Below are 20610 nucleotides of genomic sequence, written 5' to 3'. Positions count from 1 at the left end.
CAGGAGCCCTCTCCTGTTGAAAGCAATAATCGGCTATCTTTAATTGCTAAATAACGAAATTTGGATTTATTAGAAAAAATATGGTCATTTTAGCCATTTTTGACTCTAATTTCTTTTTAAAAAAAAGCTTCAAATTGCATTATTTCTTTCCTCAAAGGCCTTTATACTGTGATTTTGAGAACCTAGGGAAGCACTTTTCTTTGCAAAATCATCAATTCATCCCTGCTAGTCAATCTGTATCCAACTTGGCTTCATTTTGTGTCTTTCAGATTAAACAATGTAGAGCATTATTACTCAGGTTAGATGTTTGGTAGTGGTCACTTTACGGAGGTTGTATTTGACTTCTCAAAAACATATGTACATGTACATGCCTTGTCCGAGAAGAACAAAATTCGATTTCTGTGATACCTCAAGTCATTTTATAGCTTTTTGCAGAAATCAAAATATAATTGTTGTTGTTGCAGAGTGAACAAGGGTCGTTCAATATGTCGAAGATACTTCCCATTAGCTTTTTACGGCATTGGACACTATGGAATGGCTCATCGACCACTTCTTCGCAAAGTCATCTTCGGATTTTTCAAAAAATATTTTGTTGCCGTTCGCCACTTTAATTTGATCGGCCTTCCGCTTCTATGACGATCACTGATGCCTCCCTGATTGTCGACCTTTATCTTGACCCACCAAACGGTGGATTTGCAGACGTTAAGGTTCTTTACAATATTAGAATTGCTAAATCTGGAGCGGACTAAACGAGCCACTTTGTGCCTTATTTGCTCCATTTTCTCTTATATTTATCCAAGAAACTTGATAAATAAGGCGTTCAAAAGGTAAACCATCAGCTGTTCTTTTTCTTTATCGCAACTTTTGAATAAAATTAACCAACACACAATTAAAGTTATGTTCCAAAACTTTTTGACAGCCCGGTATATCGTAAGAACAATACCTACTTTCCATTCTATCATTTAAAATTAAATTTAAATATGATATTGCAGATATCAATATATTATATTTTTCGGCAAATGTTTTCAAGATGAGTAGTCCATCTTTTATTGTTTTTCAAAAAAGTACCAATTAAAGAATATGTAAATCCTTTAGAAAATAAACAACACTAAAAATTACAATATTTCACAGACATTTTTTCGTGCTCTTTTTTTCATCTATACCGGCAGTTCATATTTCTTACAATTCTAGGTATATATCTAAAATGACTTCCTCCACTGTAGTAATGCATATAAATTCTAAGGATCAGTCCATTTGTCATATACTTATGACATTGATATTTAGACAATATTCAATCTGATTGAATACTGTCATAAATCTACTCTGATGACTAATCATTAGTGAAGGAATCAGTATACATATACTAAATACATACAAAATGTCATAAACCTATGTAAAATATTCATTTGTTTTTTAATCTCCTTATCGCATTATTTTTCTGTTATTGATCTTCATACTTAATGATCATATATATTGATCGTATAATTATTGATCAGTATCATAATGACATAAAATTTTCCTTAAATTAATGGATGATACATTTATTTGATTTTCTTAAGCAGGGGTTCCTAACTTGTGGGCCTTGACATCAATGTCATGGGGTCGTTAATAGATTTTATAAAACATGGTAAAGAACATATTTAGTAGTGATGGGACGATTCCAAAAAAATCCCAATGCGAGTCCAGTAAAAATTCCCAATGTCGATTCTTTAATATTTAAAAAAAAAGTTAAAATATACTATTTTGCTATCAGGGGCTTCCACATGATTATATATATATGCTTGGGGGTTGGTTTTAGGATTTTTTTTGAAAAAAAAATTCCCATATTTAATTAAAAAAAATAAAAGTTCAAAAATACAATTTGATATTTAATTTTTAGAAATCAACAACTATTCACAAAAAGTTAAATTTTTTGAAAAATTTCAAAAACACATGGTTATTTTCAAGAAATTAATCTTTTCTGCAATAAATTTCCAAAATCCATTGCCGTTCACAAAAAACAATATGATATTTTGTGCAAAAAAATCAAAATTTAAAGTATTTGGAGAAAAATTTCAAAATATATAGTCATTCACAAAAAATGTAAAAATTAAATTAAATGTCTAATTAATTCCCTAATTTTTTTTTTTGAGGGGGAGGGGGGGTCATAACTTAGAAAAGTAATAAATAGTTATATTCCTGTAATAAATAAGAATCAGATTTGCAAAAAATCATTATTTTCCTGATTCCGATTCCAGAAGAAACACCCGAGTTTCGGATTCTGATTAATCGTCCTATCATTAATACTTAGACAGTTGCCTACTATGACACTCAATGTAAGAGTTCCCTAGGTATCTCAACACAACATATGAACCAGTATTGAAGATATATGGCTTCTGTTTTATTTTGGTTTGTTCTTCCTCCAAGCAGTGTTATAAATTATCACATTTCCGGCTACATTTAGCTAAATTCGGCATTATCTGGTTGATTTTTTTCTTTACAAATAAAATTCATCACCGTTCATGAGACTGATATCCAGAGAATTAGAATACTGTTGACAAAAAATACACTTTGTGCTAGCGATGTAACGTTGTGCTCGTAATTATTCCACACCATAAGTTTCCTTTTACGACGCTTATTGTTTTACTTAATCTTATCGCTTTAAGGACAGCATCGTAATCCGCACAAATGATGTCCTCGGGGAAGTTGTTCTATGCAAGCATGATTCTGGCTTTTACCTGGTCAAGTTTGCTATGGTAGGTGTGCCCAACTATAACGGATTGTATGCTTAAGTAAGTTCTTTACATTCATATATAGAGAAGAGTTGCCGTTCACATTTCTTAGCTCCAAAAGTCAGAAAAATAAGAACAGTATTTTACAAATCTATTTCTCTATGTGTTTTTTTACAAATAAGCTGTTTTGAAAATTTCTTACAATTATCAGCTGAACATCAGATGAAGAGATATGCATACTGAACAATACAAATTAATGTACAAATACAAATGCTCTATCAACTATATTAACTCATATCATGAATTTGAATACAAAGCCCATAATTTACTCAAATATTTCTATGAAATATTGTATGAAGGGTACACCTATTTATTGTCGTATTTTTTAAAGTTGAAATTATATTTAAAAAATTTTAAAACACGACCTCACGGATAATGTATATTTTTTTATTTTGCTCATCTAAAGATATTTCTGTCCATATTTAAAAAAAAGTGAACAATGGTCTTGCTTCATGTAGGTCGTTTCTGCATAAGAGTTTTTGTAAACATTTCCCCCCTCAAAACCTGTATATACGACCTCAAACCAAACTAATTGAGTCTTTATGAAATTTTTGTGATCGAAACTTTCCTTTTTCTACTCATGGACATCGTTAGACACTCTTTAATGTCCCCTGGCATTCCGTACAAAGTTTTTTTACTTTTATGTGACCATTGCTCTAATATCCAGCCAACTACCCGTGTATACATCGATATCTTTACACATCGATTGCAAATATGTGAAATATCATTTGAAAGCCGAGATTCTCAAAAATTCAATGGTGTCAACGACCTTTATAAATCTTCATATATGCCCGTGATATTTAACTTTAAAACCATGTATATATGAAATAGAGCAATAAATTGGGATTTTCTATTTTCGGTCAAGATCATTTTTATGTTGACAAAGACTTATTATGTGAGTTGTACAAAATAGGAAAAAAATGTTACTCTTGATTCTGTGTTCAAAATATTCAACTAATAAACACGATATATATGATTATTTTGTTTATAAAAAAAAAAAAAAATATGCAAGAGCGTCAGTACATTTTTTCCCCTAAATGTGTATTTTGCATTAAACAGATGTGCAAAGATTATCATGATTTTCTTTTAAAAATAGTGCAGGTGTATGTACAATATGTATGGTGAGTTAACATCAAAGAAATATTGAACTAAAATTGAGAGGAAAAGAAGACATGCCCAATATTTTATATACATATTTGAGTCAAATATGGGCTGATTATTCAAATTTGTGGGAGGACTTTGGATACTCAAAGTCATCTACTTATAGTTTAAAACTTTTATTTAATTTAAGTGACTTATATTCGGCCTAATATCGTCTTTCAAATAAAATATATCAATTTTTCATACTTTTAATGAAACGATGAATTTTGGCTACTTTAATTGCGATTTGCGACTCACTCAATATCAGATTAAGAATAATTTGTAGATAGAAATTCAAGATAACTCATTGAAGAATAACGATGTAATCCACACTCAATTTTAAGCAAAATCATTCTAGCTTTTGTGTTGACAGGCCACAAATGTACAATTTAATTTTTAACATGACATAACCAACATGCAGCCCAATAATTCATAAACATATCATTCACTCCAATTTTAGGCCTTGTATTCAAATATCTGGGATTATTTGGTATCCATATATATGGCTTTCATTTGATCTGTAAAACTTAATTTGACCCTGCTATTAGCTATTACTAATTTATAATATAATCTGTCTTTTTTAATGGGACAATGAACTTTTAATATTAGTAATAGTAAACAAGGTTTCGTTTAAAGGGGTCCTCAACTAAGCACGTATTAGTGTAAAGGGATCTTGGCATAGTAAAGTTTGGGAAACAATGGCTTACGAAATATTATAGGGCCCGACAAGTTTAGTAGTGGACTTGGATCCTTTTATTTAAACTGTCTCGTTCCTAAAACTTCTTTTCCATATTCATAAGAAGTCGTCAGCTCAGATACAACTGTATCACCCAGCCGACGTAAAAAATCATTGGAAAACGCTGATACTGTACAAAAAAACCAAAAAAAAACTCCGAAAATTGACTTTTTGATTAAAGCTAATATGTTATAATATATATTGTATTTTCTTTATTTATGCATGTCACCTTCATCTGTTTATGTAAGTCAGGACTCGCATCGTGAATTTCACAGAATATATGGCAAGGAACAAAATTAAAGGCAATTTTGAATTCTATTCTACGTGCCAGATTCTCACCGATCCAACTACGGCTTGCTCCAATTATTTCTCAAAGGGAAGCCCAAGTGTCTCAATCACGGTATGCAGAATATATATTTTGATCATGACAGCTGACAGAAGTACAATGCATATCAACAGTCAAGTTTATTATTTGTTGTATAAATATATATAGGGTTTTTAGTCATTTATTTGTGAAAGTGTGGCTCGTAAATGTTTTGACAATCCCATGTGTGCCTTGGTTGAGAACCATTACTTTAAGAATTCATAGATAATATCTGAAAGATCGTATTGGGGCCAAATAAGGTATAACAAATCAAATAAAGACATTAAACCATGGGTTCTCAACCAGTCTCACCAGTGTGCTACGGAAGACATTGTATGAGATAGTTTTATTTTTTAGTTAGCAAAGTAAAAGTAAAATCACAATGAGATAAGATGCCAGCTGCCTCAAAACTAAGGGCTATCAATCCCCTTCTCTTTCAAAACGGGTAATCAAATTCCTATTACCTTTCACTACCATCTATTTATGTTAGACAAAAGAACACTGTGTCTGAGATTATAGACTTATACGAGTACGAGGCTTAGTTTCGGATTACATCAAAGTTTGGCACTTTTTGAAGGATCCTCGAACTTCTGTGGGGCCTCACTCCCCTTAGACTCAAATAATTTCAAAAATGTTTCTTCAAAATACCCACAAGAGCAAGTTCTTTAATTTAACTTTTTTTAAAAAAATAACCTTTGTTCAAAAAATACCATGAAAACATATTTGTGGAGTATTAAAAATGGCCCCCAGCAAGTTGGATTTCACCAATATTTTGTGAGAGCTTGAATTTATTCATACCTCATGAGTATTCAAGAAAAATAGACTGGGATCTCAATGAAATCATCTTCATTCAGACCTATAATTGAAAAAAAATCATATTTGCTATAATTGTTAATTACTTATTTTTATTGAAAAAATATTTAATTCCATATTGTATACTTCCTTCCAACTTCTAAATATACAATTTAGGGTGTATAAATCAATATCTTCTTGAGACATATAATTACACCAAGTAATGTTTTGCTCATATTGTTTGTCTATTTTCCTTTAATAGGTAACATTTGTACCTTTTGTTGCAAAAGGTTGATAAATGGTTCCTGATGGAACTACGTAGCTTAATGGAAAACCCACTCAGGGAAAAAATATTCTCTTAAACTCAATGTGTGCGGGGTTGCATCTCGGTCCTTTGTAGAGAAGGAAATATATATCATACATAATAAATGGACTAACAAGAAGATTCTTAGTTCAAATGAAAATCCATCTGACAAAAAAAAGGAACATTAAAAGAAAAAAGACTAGGATATAAAAAGAAGAAATTAAGAGAAAAAAGTAACAACTTTTTTTTAACTTCTCAAGGCTCTCTGACTTTGCTGTCAGCTGTCCATTCCCCCGTTTCAATTAATACATCATGGCTATTTCACAATGTATTCTTTTTGATTAATAAACGAAGTAAAAAGTTATTAATTAATGATTACATTTGTTCCGTTTCCAAAAGGACAGGAGTACAATTTCTTGTTGATCCCTTCTCCCTTATAAAAGGTGAGGGCTCAAAAATTAGAAAATTTTAAAAGCTGTTTTCACTTCTACATATATTCTTTTATGCCATTTTTATGGCAACCTTTTGACGCAAAAGTTAGTAATTCAACAATTTTCTTCACTTTTTATTCAATATGTCCCCCTCCATTCTGAATGATGGCTTCAATACAGAGACGAAAAGAAGCACAGCTGGCCTTAATGACCTCCAAAGACAAGTACTTCCACTCCTCAGTGATCACGGCCTTCAGGGCATCGACATTTGAGTGAGAAATCTTGTTTGTCTTTCTCTCTAAGACGCACCAAACAGCAAAGTCCAGGGGGTTCACGTCGGATGAGAACGAAGGACATAAGTTTACCAGCCAGAAGGGAGCCATGTTCTCCATTTAGAAATGTTATACCTTCTTGGACATGTATGCCGGGGCTCCGTCTTGGGTAAACACATTGTTGTCTAAGGGGAACGTGTCTTCAACCATGAGGGCCTTGACCTAAGCTGGATGTTTAGTCCTGAAGGTTCCTTCGACCTGAGCTCTTGATTCCGCCAAATAGCGATCATTTCTCCGATTCAGAACAGCGTCAACTCTGAAGATCTTCTTGTAGGCGATTGACTTGTGTGGGGGAGGGGATCGACCCCCGTCTACCGTTTTGAATATTGCTCGGACATTTTTCATCACACAAAACATAACCAACCTCAAATTGTAGGTTTTGTTGGTTCTTTCGAATGGTACCAATTACAAAACTGTCAGACTTTTAGAACTGAGGCTAGATGGCATCAAAGAGGAGTCTAACTTTTGAGGCATCACCCTGTATATACAAGGTGACCCATAAGTCTCAGGGCAGTAATTTCCTTTTAATACTTTTACTGGAGATATTTTAATTCTGTTTGTTGCATATGATTGGCACAACCTCCATTTGAGTTTGTTGTTAAACAATTTCTTTTCTTAAACGTGTTGTTGAGCCTCTAACGTCGACATCATGAGCTCGAAGTGCACCATCATTTTGTTTCATTATTCAGGGAGGTGCTGTCAGCCATTACTATCAAGGATCTATGAGGATTTAAATATTATGAAATATGGTATATATAAATGTAATACATTTTATAAAATGATTGTCTGGGAGTTATTAAGACATAAATTGCTGTTGGTATGATTGACTTATTTGGCTAGCTACCGGATGATTTAGGGCCTTTTCCTGCATCTTTTTGAATGAAGGTTGCGTGATAAAAACGTAGTTGGGAATTCAGTGGTGTGTTTTAGCGTTCCAAAATGGAAGAAAAAAAAAGAAAAAAATCGCTACATTCTTCAGTATCACTACGACCAAGGTGAAAAAAACGGGGTAGGTGGCTAAAAAAATTTGTTTTGTTTAGGGATCTGATCAGTATAAAATGCAACAGCAATACAGTGGCTCCAACGATTCTGTTCAGTTAATATAGACGTCGAAAATGTGGATAAAAAAATGGAAATCGTCGAGTTGGACCGGCAAGTGAGCACTTATCCAATTGTCCAGGAACTGAAAATTAGCCAAAAAACCCGTTTTTTGTCAAACTTTTTACTTGACATATTATTAAAAGGCCTCCATATAACTAATTAAGATAAATTTACGATAATTTGTCAAAAAATTTATATTCAAACTTTAACTTTTGAATTTTTTTTACAAAAAATTTAATTTATGAGAACAACTGTGGATTTTAGTATTTTTAAGCAAAAATTTATATTTTTTTGTGAACAAATTGAGATTTTTGAATTAAATAAAAAGTAATTTTTATCATATATTTCCCAATTTTTTTTTTTTTTTGTGAATAGTTTTGGATTTTTAAAAAAAAATTCCGAAAGACTAAATATTTAAAAATTTTCTTTAAAAAATTGTAGATTTGAGATTAAATTTTAGAATTTTTTCCCCGAAAAATTGTAAATTATGGAACACTATTTCTATTACTAAATTTTCTATTTACTAAAAATATAATCCTGCAGACTCCCCTGAAGTGATGCTTTCACACCTTATATAAACGAGACTCCCTTTTGTGAAAAATCATTGTAGTTTGCTTTTACGTTGGGAAGTCACACTTTATTGATATTCAAAAACAGCTTTAAAAATGAATAAGTAATAAATTATTTGAACTAGCAACAACTTAAGGTATAACAATTGAAATTAATAACGTCGTAGTCTTACAAAGAAAATTCCTTATTTGATACGGAGAAAAACTTGTGTATTTATATAACATACATCTGCAAGCCAACTATATTTCACTCATAAAATATGATCATCCACAAAATATGTCTTTGTGAACAACTGTGATTGAGTGTATTCAAGTGACGTAATCCGCGTGGAAGTGGACCATTTTACATGATTAACCCTACGTTATTAAGCATTATTTTAATAACACGTTTATAATAATTACGTCATATAAATTCTGTAAAATTGTTTGAACTGTTCAATCCATTTTTACTTGTAAATATCAATTAAAATGCTAAAAATCATTCTATGAATACAGTAAATTTATCTAAGTATATTTCATTCCCATTTTGATGCAGAATGTTTAGTCATGTCATACGATTAAATTTTCTGAACTATACGGTCGTTCAAGTAAATTCAAATTATCTTTAACTACATCCTGAACAATAAGAAAAGTATTTAACTCGACTATTGTCATGTTTAAGTGAGAAGTTGAGTGATGGGGTTAAGATAATTGCGCAACTTTTAATTAAAAAAGTATTTACGATGGAGAAGTCCTGAAAGATCCCCATCGAATTGGTGGGATACAGCCTACATTACATCAAGAAGATGCTCAAATATCGAAAGAAGGAGTATGGGGATATAAGAGAAAAGCCCATAAGTCCCAACGTGAAGAAAAGCGCACTCCCATGTTCATGGTAGGCATAAAAAGTTCTTTGAAGTCATCTCCTGGGACTCCGATTAACGTTCTTGCCAATAAGCGCCAACTAAGCCATGCAACATTCTCCAGTGTCATAAAAACTGACCGGAGGCTGAAGCTATACCGCTTGTACAAGACATATCCTTACAGACAAAATGAAGGCCACACGGGCTGCGATGGGAGAAAATTGCAGAACGATTTGAAATCCTATGGTAACCGAATCACCTTTTATTCGGATAAGTAACAATAGAATATCGAAAGATCCAACAACATCCAGAACGACAGATGGTTAGCCACAGAGAGCGCTAATGTCCCCCACGTTAGTTTCGGCCAGGATCATGACACTTGGGGTTCAGTGGGAGTAAATATATGAATTTGTATACATGTATATTTAAAAAAAATTAACGCTTATATCTCCACTTAGTGTGTAACAGGGTGGACGTAATTTTATTCAAGAGGCAAGATTCTAAAGTTTTCAAGAAAATAAAGTCAGTCGCACTATCATGGGCTGGGCTAGTGAGGAACGTACATTTGCAATCGAAAATAAATATTTATAATAAAAATGTACTCTTTGAACAGTTCAAAGCTGTTCAGGAGATGCAAAGAGATGTTTTGCTCATTATTTACTAAATGTGATAAATATTTAGTAAATAAAATATTTGTCAGACCATTTCTTAGAGAAATAGGGAACTGATCAAAGCCACAATACTGAGTGTAAGAGATTTTTTTTTCTTTGAACATGGCGAAAATGCAAGTCAGGTGGCTGAATATGTGAATAGTGTTTATAGTCCTGATACTGTAATAGCTAATTACACACCATTTTGGTTTTGTTGATTCCGTTCCTATAATTTTGATGTAAAATATCCAAGGCCAATTGTCAAAAATGTGAATGAAATTATGGGTCTGTCCGTTATGTAACCACTGCTCTAGTTGCTAACGAAATAAATACTAACGGGGAAAAAATCCATTAAAAATAATGGATTTCTTTTTAACACACCTTATTATTGTAAATAGTAAAAAAGATGACTTATTTGGAAAAAGCTAAATTGCGTCTATAGTGTTCAATTTCTTTAATAACCATATAGTTTAATAATACAAATGAAGGGTTCTCAACCATCCATGCCCAGAGTAGTGACTATTAGTTTTCTTTGGAAAGGGGGTAACTTTTTGGTAAAATTTTGACAATTTTTGATCGAATGTTAAAGAAAAACTTTTTCACAATTTTTATTAAATATTAGACAATTTTTTCGTAATTACATTTTGTTGTTGACAACAATTAATAATAATTTATGATAGTGACAAAAAAGTCCTTTTTTGTCAAAAACATTTTGACAGCATAATTTTTCATGCTTTGACAAAAACTTTTATACAAAAAAATATTTAAAATTTGAGAATCAAAATTTTAGGGGAGGTAATCACTGGCCTGTCTTGCCTTTAAAAACAAAGGTTCCACTTACTGTTCGCATATATTTGTTCAGCTCATTTCTTTGTTCCCTCATCTTTCGAGATAGATCCTCAGTTACATAAATATTGGTCCCTTTGAGCAATTTAGATAGTCGCAGAATTTCTTCCCTATCCTTCCAATGAAGGAAGTTGACAAGAACAGGTTTACATCCTCTAACCTAAATAAATAAAGCTTAATTTAGAGTAAACATAATACCACTTTCCAACAAAGTCACAATATTAGGTATCTAAGTATCCTAAGATCGGAAAACGTTGAACTTAATAGAGTTGGATCTTTTGATTCCAAATGTGATCTTATGTTATGTCTAACAATCTCTAATTCTTCAGAAAATGACATAAAAGTTTTTGGTATTTATCACTGTATATTTTTAAAATCGAAAGCTTTTTTGAAGTATGTTTCCTTTAACTTACATTTATGACTTTCAGCTATCAAATAGGATATTCCGCTACTTTCATGATTTATCGTAGAGCTATGAACATTAGAAGAAAAAGCGCCATTTATCAACATTAAACAAAGATGAATTGAGTTCTAAAGATTTTCATGATGTTTTTTGAATATTTCAAGATTAGGATTTGAAACATATTAATATCATATATCGAGGGGCTTGAGGGGGGTATAGCCCCCCAAAAGGAATTTTTGTTTTTCTCCATAATTTTTATATCGTCGTTCATACAAATTACGCAGCAAAGTAAAATATTGATTTTTTTACAAAAAATTTGTAATTTTTTCAAAAAAATTGTATATTTTATAAAAAATGTAATATTTTAAATTTAATTTTTGAAATTTTTCACGAAAGAATTTAATTTTTGGAATTTTTTTCCGAACAATTTAATTTTTGAAATCTTTTTCCTAACAATTAATTTTTTTTTTTCCAAAAACTTAATTTTCTTTCAATAGCTATAGATTTTGGAAGTTTTATTTTTCAAAATGTAAAATTGAAATTTGATTTTTCAATTTTTTTTTCAAAAAATTTAATCTTTAAACTATTTCTTCCAAAATATGTAATTTTCTGTGAAAAATTTAAAAAAATTTCATTTTTTTCTCTAAAATACCAGTTCCCCCCCAAATATAATCCTGCAGACTCCCCTATCAACACCAAGTGTTTAAATAAGCTTTGCATATTGAAAATAGCGAAAGATACAAAGTTTATGGCATTATATGAATAATCAGAGATTGATAAGGAAAAACATATTTGGAGTCAGGGAATCAAATTCTGCCAAATTCAACAGTTGAAAAGTGCACTCCCACCTCTGGTCCTGTAATCATTCGAGAGAGCTTTATAAATGGAATATCCCTTGATATCCCCAAATTAAATCTAAAAATATCGTGGATCTGTTTCTCCAATTGTCCGGGTATCTCAGGGTAGAAATCCGGCTTGACTCCATAAAATATTAGATTATTCTTCCGAGTTTTATCAATTTCATGCATTTTTTCATGTAGTTCATCGTAGGTCTCTGTGATTGCATCCATCTGGGATTTCATCCCGGATATCTTGCTTTCAAGCCCTGTAAATTATAATAAATTGTATATTTGCTATGATATATGAAATATTTAAATAGTCATTAGAGTTCAATCTTATGTAAATTGTATGTTACTATTATGTTCCCAGCCACATACTCAATGAATCTTATTGTAACCAATGATACTCTCTAGTGCAGGGATTTGCCACCATTTTTTTAGTGATGTACCACTTTTAAAATATTTATTTAACCTAAGTACCCCCTTACCACACAAAGTATTTTAAGCTTAAGTGATAAGGGGGTCCACATGATTATATTTGGTGGGGAGAAAGCATGATTTTTGGAATGTTTTCTGAAAAGAAATCCATAAGTTAAAAGTTTTTGAATTTTTTTTCAAAATATAAAAAAAAAAAAAAAAAAAATTTAAAAATCCTTAGCTGTTCACAAAAAATTTCAAAAATTCATATATATTCTCAAATAATTAAGTTTTTTGAAAAACAATTAAAAATCCACAGCTGTTCACAAACAATTTAATTTTTCATTTATAAAACTTTTTGGAATAAAAAAATTAAAAATCCATAGTTATTCACAAAAATATTAATAAGATCTGAAATATTAAATTTTTATGTTAAAAAGCTCAAGATTTAATACCTTCCCCCAGTTCTTCGTATTGAGGCAGGGATCGAGGCTATGCCCTATATCGAGTAAGGCTCAATATACATGGCCAAAAATAACTTTTTTTTATGTATAGTTCTGGATTTTTAAAAAATTTTAAGAAAAAAGTTAATTTTTCAAATTATTTACTTAAAACTTATAATTTTTTGATTTTTTTTGGACAAAATTCCAAAAAACTAAGCCCTTCCCCCCAATTATAATTCTGTAGACGCCCCTGGTAATTGAACAATATGATTTTATAGACAGTAAGAATTTAGTCCTTCTATTTGTTGGTTTCATTTTGACATCCAATAATTCACTATTTCAATATTAATGAAAGAACCCCTTTTCTATTATAAACATTGTTGCTTATAACTGATTCAAAATGCCCGACATTAACAACAATACTGACTTCCCATGAAACCACTATACAAAATATAGAGTATTTTCTCTGACGTCATAAATTGCATCGTAATTGGGGGTTCATAGCTGATATTTTTTATATAATTTAAGTCATATGTACTAAAAATCCATCAAAATGGGTATATTTGTACATTATTAATCGATCAGGGTCTAAAAAAGTAAGATAATAAGAGAAAAATATGCTATTATTTCTATTGTAATCGTTTAATTTCTATTTACAATACGGAAAGAAAATTGTTTAACGATGTTATATATTCCTTATAGATATTAGGGTCATATATATAAACAAAGATGGCTTCATTGAATAAAGAGGCTTCTGTGTTTCAAGCAGCGATTTTTGCCATAACACAAGGTGTAGAAGCTCTTCTCAAGTACGAAAAAACACTGAACATCTAATAATCAGATCGGACTCCCAATCAGCAATTGCTGCAATCTTTAATCCACTTACTACTTGTAAAGAAGTTTAAAAATGTAAATAAATCATCATCAAAGGAATGAATGAGAAAAATATAGATCTATTATGGTGCAAAGGACATTCTGATATTACAGGAAATGAATTTGCAGACCATCTTGCGAGTAGGAGTACTGAGAGCAAAAACCAGTTTACTATTGGGACACCTCCAAGCTACATAAAGAAGGTAATTCATGACTGTTTCTATCAATATTGGTTTGACCGAATTAAAAAAGATCAAAGTATGAACCATATGCATACTATTCTTAATAAGCCGAAGTCGAAGTGTATCAAGCTCGGAAGAGAAAAATTGTGACTTATTGTACATGCCTACACTGGACATGACCCTTTTTTAGCCCCCCTAAGCAAGTGAAAAGCCATAAACTCAACGTGCAATGTCTGTATGGAAGAACTGCAAAGTGAAGACAATCTCATCTTACGAAAGACATCAAGCAATGAATGAGGAAAAATAAGACTTTCGTATTTTAAAATTTATGAAATGTAAAAAAATAAAAAATATATTGTTCCAACAAAATTTTAATGTACACTAGGATTTAGAATTTGCTGTAGTAACAGAAATACTCTGTTGTTTGGCTGTGTTCGTTTTATTTTATGTATCTATGCCAAGCAGTAATAAATATTCAATTAACTAACAAATATATAGACAAGGCAATTGAGAAAATATAAATTTGATAGACAGTAAGGTTTAAGTCCTTTTATTAATTGATTCCATCTTGACTTCCAATAGCTCAATAGTTTCTGTTATATAATATTAATGAAAAAATGTGTTTCATTGTTATAACACGTCTTGGTTGTTTAGGTGCCCAAAATGTGCCTACGCCCGACTTCAACAATGCCAACGTCACGCATTTTGTAATAAACAAACAAAGTACGCAGCAACATAGTAGAATTTCAACAACAAACAAATGTCGTAATAATTTGAAAAGTTTTATGCGTATTATTTATTTAACTTCTTCAAAAATTTTAAAGCAATTAAGCCGTTAAAACATGTACATATTATTCTAAATCGTGGGTGAATATGGAAAAAGAGTATTTAAATTCCGCATGATAAGAAAGGTTGCGTGTATACGTACAAATACAATCTTCCGTTATTAATAAGACTGTGTATATGAATCACCTAGTCTTTACATTTTATGCAGCCATCTATAACTTAGACATAATTATACGGCAATGGCGTTCTTGTGTATCTTAATTTGTATAGGATGTTCTGAGGTAATTCAAATAATTTCTTTTTGATTAACCCCAATAAATAAATATGGAAAATCCTTATTTTATAAAAATATTTTAAAATTCAAATAAAAAACAGACCTTAAGTGATCCCAGACATTTCTTATATGCTCAATTTCAAATATAACATGACTAGTCGTTTTCTTCGATGTCTTACAAAAGAAACAAATTCGTTATTCATTGGTATTCCTATACACAGTACCCAGAGTGAAGGTGTCGGTAGATATTTTATATTGTGTTTAAAATTGTAAATGATCGAGCGGAGGATTCCTCAGGTCTTTCACAATCTCTTGAACAGAAGTATCTACACCCAAACCTGTTATTCTTTGTTAGATTTTGTTAAGAAAGGCTTTTATAAGAATATTAATCACGAGTATTAATTGATACCTTTTGGGGGAAGCCCCAAGTTTGGCCTTGTAGGAGAAGTTCTCATGGAGGAACTAGTATATACAACTGTGGCCCTTGAGAAGAGCTAATTGTTTTGCATATTGAAGGTCGAGAAATGGGGGGAAAAAACGCCAAAAAAGACTGAGCGTAATTCCCTGATGATTTGTTACGGATTTATAATTCTAAGTCCTTATTGAACTCAGAGTAGAATTGGGGTTCGACATTGGAGTAATACTAGCAAATGTCATTGTTTATATCCTTTTGCCTTCCTCTATTGTCATATCTGATTATAGCTGATCTAATGAAACGCCATGATCATTATTCTTTCTCTCCTTCAAAAACATTCTTCAAATTTTCAGGGTTACCATGTTGACTTTCAGGTTCAATTTTTTTAGCATGCCCATTCTATAAAACATTTTCATAATTGACTTCAATGTTAGATGAAAATAATATTATAATGAAAGATAATTTATGTTGTTTTTCTGAGTATGTGTTTCATATTTTCCAATGCTGATGTAATTATTCTTGAAGAGGGTAAATATAACTTATAAGTATACAGTAATGACTAATCCATGAATGAGGATGGGTAACCCTAAGGATTTCTTGGAGGATTATATGTTACTAGGAGTAGAATGGAGGATTGGCGCCGGAGTAATTCCTGTCTTTATCATCGCTAGATTATTTTTACTCATGATATTTAACCTACTCCTTTCCCAAACATTTTTCAAATTGTCAATTTTAAAATGAATTACATCTCATTAAAATCTACATAATATTTTATTCGATACTTTTTGACAATATTGCTTAGTTATATTTAAATAAACAATTAGTTATACATTTGTATTTGTGTATCATAGCCACATAGACATAATACACTGGCCAATATATATATTATATAAATGACGAGGGATTAACAAGAAATTGTATTCCTGTCCTTTTAGAAACGTAGCATTAGTATAGAATAACCTAATACAATGTTTATTTGTCAAAAAAAAATACATTATGAAATAGCCATGACGTACCGAGCGAGAAGAGGCAATCGACAGCTCACAAAAAATACATAGGGTACTTTTGTGTTAGCACCTTGGGAGAAAAAAAAAAAAATCTACCCAACCACTTACCCCCTAAATTACTTTTTTTTTACCTTTGAATGTGTATTTTTAAAATCTATTTTCAAAGTAAAAAAGAAGAAATCGCAAATGTCATGATCATTAAAGGCTTTTTATGCTTAAAGCAATGGTTATATAACCTTTTAAGTATACATAGTATAGTTTTAAGGTCATTTAAAAGGTCAAAAGTCACAAAAAACTCAACTTCTAAATTTTTAATTTAGTGTTTGTACTAGGGTGTCCAATTTATAGGGTGACCTGTTAGTTCAATCTTCTGTTGTATTTTAATGAAAAAAATATGTCTATACAGTTTCAGTCCTCAAAAGCCGTTTTTTGACCTCTATAGCCATTAAAAAATGACTTTTTTTAAACAATATTTTCTATTTGTAAAGGGATTCAGACGTTTCAATTTTAAAGTTTTGGTCGTATTTTTTTGTTTCCAGAGTGCCTAGAAGATAATTTTGCATCCAAAAACTGGGCTATAATTTAATTTGGTCACATTCATGGAAAAAAAGACTGTGAATATTTCATGCGGCAAATTATTATTGTGCCAAAATTACTACTGGAAGACATTTTGGATGCAAAGTTACCGGTCATGAATAATTTCATAGTTTTGTAGATATATCGGCTAACTGCTACCAACTAATTTTGGGTATCTTTTTCTTTGTTTCTTTTAAGAGAGAAGGTTGCGAAATACTATAAAGGTACCGATGTGATATGTACACTGCTCATCATCTATTTAATGGTCTACTGAATAAGATTATTTACATATAATACATACCTGTTTGTTCCTCCAAGCGTTTACGAAGTTGCTCAATTTCATTTCTGGATTGGGAGAGTTCCCCCTCAAACCTTTCAAATTTTTCTTCATATTCTTTGGCCTGAAATACGTACATTTTTAATTAATATTTATTCATTTGTGACATAATACAAGCGTGGTGTGCCAACATAAAACACACTTGAACAAAAATTGAAAATGAAAATCCCAATTAATTTTTTTACTTTATATCCAAACACCCCAATATTTCTTATACATATTTGAGTCAATTATAGTTTTCCTATTCAAAGTTGTAGGATGAGTCAAGGTACTCAATAATTTTAATTATAGTTTACAAACCTTTATTTGATTTAAGACCCGATATGATTCATTTCAAATTATATCTATCCTTTTTTATTGTAATGATCAATTTTGGCTACTTTAAGTGCAATTTCTAAAGGATTGGCAAGTATAATCGTTTGTTTATAGAAATTGAGGTTGTGTATTGACGCGCCACATACAGAAGGGTACCCAAAACTTGCAACACTAAACTAACTAAACTACGAAAAACGGTATTTTTATTGAATACAGATAAAATAAATCAAAATCAATTTGTGATATAGCTAACTTTTTTATTCCAGAACTTCTCTTTCACAACTAATATCGGCCTACACACACCGGCAAACAGATACTGTCATGATGGCAGGTCGGAGCGAGTCCAAATTTGGATGAGAGGTGCAGCTGACATTCTTCTTCAAGACACTCCATATAGCAAAGTTCATGGTGTTACAATCAGGGCTGAAGAAAGACCACATAGAGGCAGGCCAGAAGTCAGCTATATTTAGCTGACTTCTTTTTTATTACTCTTGGCTCTATGGAGTTGTAATGGACTCCCTGCTGTTGTAGGTATTCCGGATGGATATGCCAACGGTGTCTGTAGGTTTCTCGGCCCTGAGACTAGCGCCAAGGAAATTGCACACGCGTTGACTTTTTTGTTTGTTGCTCCAAAAAAACTTGTTTAAGCTATCGTTTGGTTTCACAATGAACCCTCGTAGTGAAATATAGCCGAAATAAAATCGTAATTAAATGCTATGCAAGTTTTGGGACTCCACTCCATATATATTGCGAAAATGTAATCGCTATTGTCGAACATTAATTATATAATAAACTGCAACAATAAAACCTTTTCTTACAGTAATTACATGTACACTATAATATAAGTAAAAAAATAAGATAAAATGAATGCCTTCAAACCTTGAACTATATAATTTTATATGCGACATGTCCATGCACCACATATGAAGACAAAAAAGTAACTGGAAGGTAGCGTTTGAATTAATTAATTATCATTGTAATGAACATGTATGTTGATATATAATATGTAATTAATACAATTTTCTTTTATACAAACTTACAGGTTACAACTCATTTAACCATATCAGCTTTATGTATTTATATTTATTTATGTTAATGTATTTGAATTAATATGTACTGCGTGTACCTGCTCAACTTTATCAAGATTCTCAAAAAGTATAACTAGTCAGACAATGAGAATTTACGTATACTTTATATTCAACCAGAGAAATGTTATGGCCTCCAGGTATATGCCTGCGCCGATCTTGAGGACCTCTGAAAAAAAAATAACTTCAGGAATAGAACGACAAAGCTTATTGGACAACGCTCACGGGATAAATTACTTTCTTGAGCAGAATGTGTGTAGGTTCATGCCCCGGTCGTTCCTTGAGAATAAAATATAATTTATGTACTGGGTGTAGAAAAAAGTAATGAGACATTCTAGAACAGTTTCAAATAGGTTTTGTAGATTAAATCTTAAAGTTCCGATTATTTTTGAATAGCTTAAATTCTAAGCCTTTGATTCATGTATTTGTTGTAAATTAAAATTCTGTATATATCGCGATGGAGGCGAGACGAGTCATCATAGGTAATTCTATCCGTGCCGGGAGGACCCTTTCGGACATCATGAAGGCCTTAAACGTGAGGAGTAGTTTTTTTTGTCTGTATACTACGAAGGATTAAAAAAAAATGATATGCAGACAAGATTTGATTCCATGGCGACCCAAAAAGAACACGGATTTTATCCTCGATCCCAACAATTTATGTCCAATTTTCTTTGGTAATTTAAGTCAATCTTCAACTATTAATTACTCCTTGGATATATCATGATTATATAATAAAAATTCCTCAGAAGGACATTACGTAAATAGAGAACATTTTAGTGGGAAGAGAGAATGGTTTGTCAATCTATTAAGTTTTTATTCTTTATTTTATAGAACACCCCTCAAAATAGTTTTTGGTCCTACAATGGAAGGAAAAACCTTGTGACTAATTGTTCCAACTTGAATCTAACAAAATAATAACCCACATAATAACGTTTGAAGTTGTTTTTTAAAAGGTAAACATGAATGTATAATCTATAAATTGCTTTTATGAAAGTATGAATGCTTTGATTGATTGCACTTAGTAATATCGCCCTACTTGAAACTGCCTTATTCCCTCCCTTTCTAAAATAAGTCTTTGCTCTTTTTCTTTGGTTTTTTATGATCGACTTTTAGTTATAATTTATTGCAAGGACTATATTTATAAACTATTCATTATAGTAAGTCATGGGTGATATAATGGACAAATTGGAATATAATCCGCCTTCTCCTTAAATAAAATGAGAAAAATGTTTTTTTAAAAGGTAGCATTTTGTTAATTCATGTTGACTTCTCATATATGGAACTTTTAATACTTTTAAGCATATACTTATACAGGGTGTAACAACAAAATCCGGTACTTCAAATGCCTGGATTTTTCTTGCAAGATACGCTGACAAAATTGGGAAATCCTTATATAGATTATGTGAAAAAAGTACCGGGAATTGTTAATTTAATTACCCGTACATAAGGGAAGTAATTTTTTTTTCTAGGTCGCAGCATTGTCTCTCATTATGGTACCATGTTTGAGCGCAATCTGTATACCAGTTTTCTTGCAAAAGCTGGATAAGTCAGTCTACCTCACTAGTGCTCCACGGTTTTTACAATAAACAAAATTATTAGCAAAGAATTTGCCTTAAATTTTGTGTTGCGAAGGAAATTTCATGTGCTAACGATTTAAAAATGTTAGAAAAAGCTTTTGGTGAATCATTTTGATCAATAACACGTGCATATGAGTGTTGCAAAGCGTTTAAGGAGTCCTGTTCGATCGTGGAAGAGATGTCACGTTCTGGACGACCTTCAT

General features: G+C 31.3%; 1 protein-coding gene and 1 long non-coding RNA gene across 5 annotated transcripts in view; one reads left to right on the top strand and one right to left on the bottom strand.

The window, feature by feature from the left end:
* The window catches only part of LOC121119903 (uncharacterized), a 58614-nt gene that overhangs the window by 19435 nt on the left and 18569 nt on the right, over positions 1 to 20610 (bottom strand). Inside the window, exons 2-4 of one of the 2 annotated variants that reach the window (XM_040714727.2) lie at positions 17395 to 17494; positions 12130 to 12386; positions 10874 to 11038 (exon numbers count right to left, since the gene is read on the bottom strand). In XM_040714727.2, the coding sequence (XP_040570661.1) occupies positions 10874 to 11038; positions 12130 to 12386; positions 17395 to 17494 (522 nt within the window). Of the gene's footprint in view, positions 1 to 10873; positions 11039 to 12129; positions 12387 to 15504; positions 17297 to 17394; positions 17495 to 20610 lie in introns of those variants that run through there. The other variant, XM_071889533.1, reaches the window with a different exon arrangement.
* On the top strand, positions 8407 to 18798 carry LOC121119904 (uncharacterized). Of its 3 annotated transcripts, none has more exons than XR_011780871.1 (4): positions 8407 to 8901; positions 13683 to 15102; positions 17292 to 17942; positions 17994 to 18798. It is a non-coding gene; the product is annotated as an uncharacterized lncRNA (long non-coding RNA). The 3 variants fall into 3 exon arrangements; XR_005864884.2 differs by having other exon boundaries at positions 8408 to 8901; positions 18012 to 18798; XR_011780870.1 differs by having other exon boundaries at positions 8412 to 8901; positions 17860 to 17942; positions 18012 to 18798.

The sequence above is a fragment of the Lepeophtheirus salmonis genome, chromosome 6, assembly GCF_016086655.4.
Source record: "Lepeophtheirus salmonis chromosome 6, UVic_Lsal_1.4, whole genome shotgun sequence".
NCBI classification, from domain to species: domain Eukaryota; kingdom Metazoa; phylum Arthropoda; class Copepoda; order Siphonostomatoida; family Caligidae; genus Lepeophtheirus; species Lepeophtheirus salmonis.
This window is presented reverse-complemented; position numbering and strand designations above follow the sequence as displayed.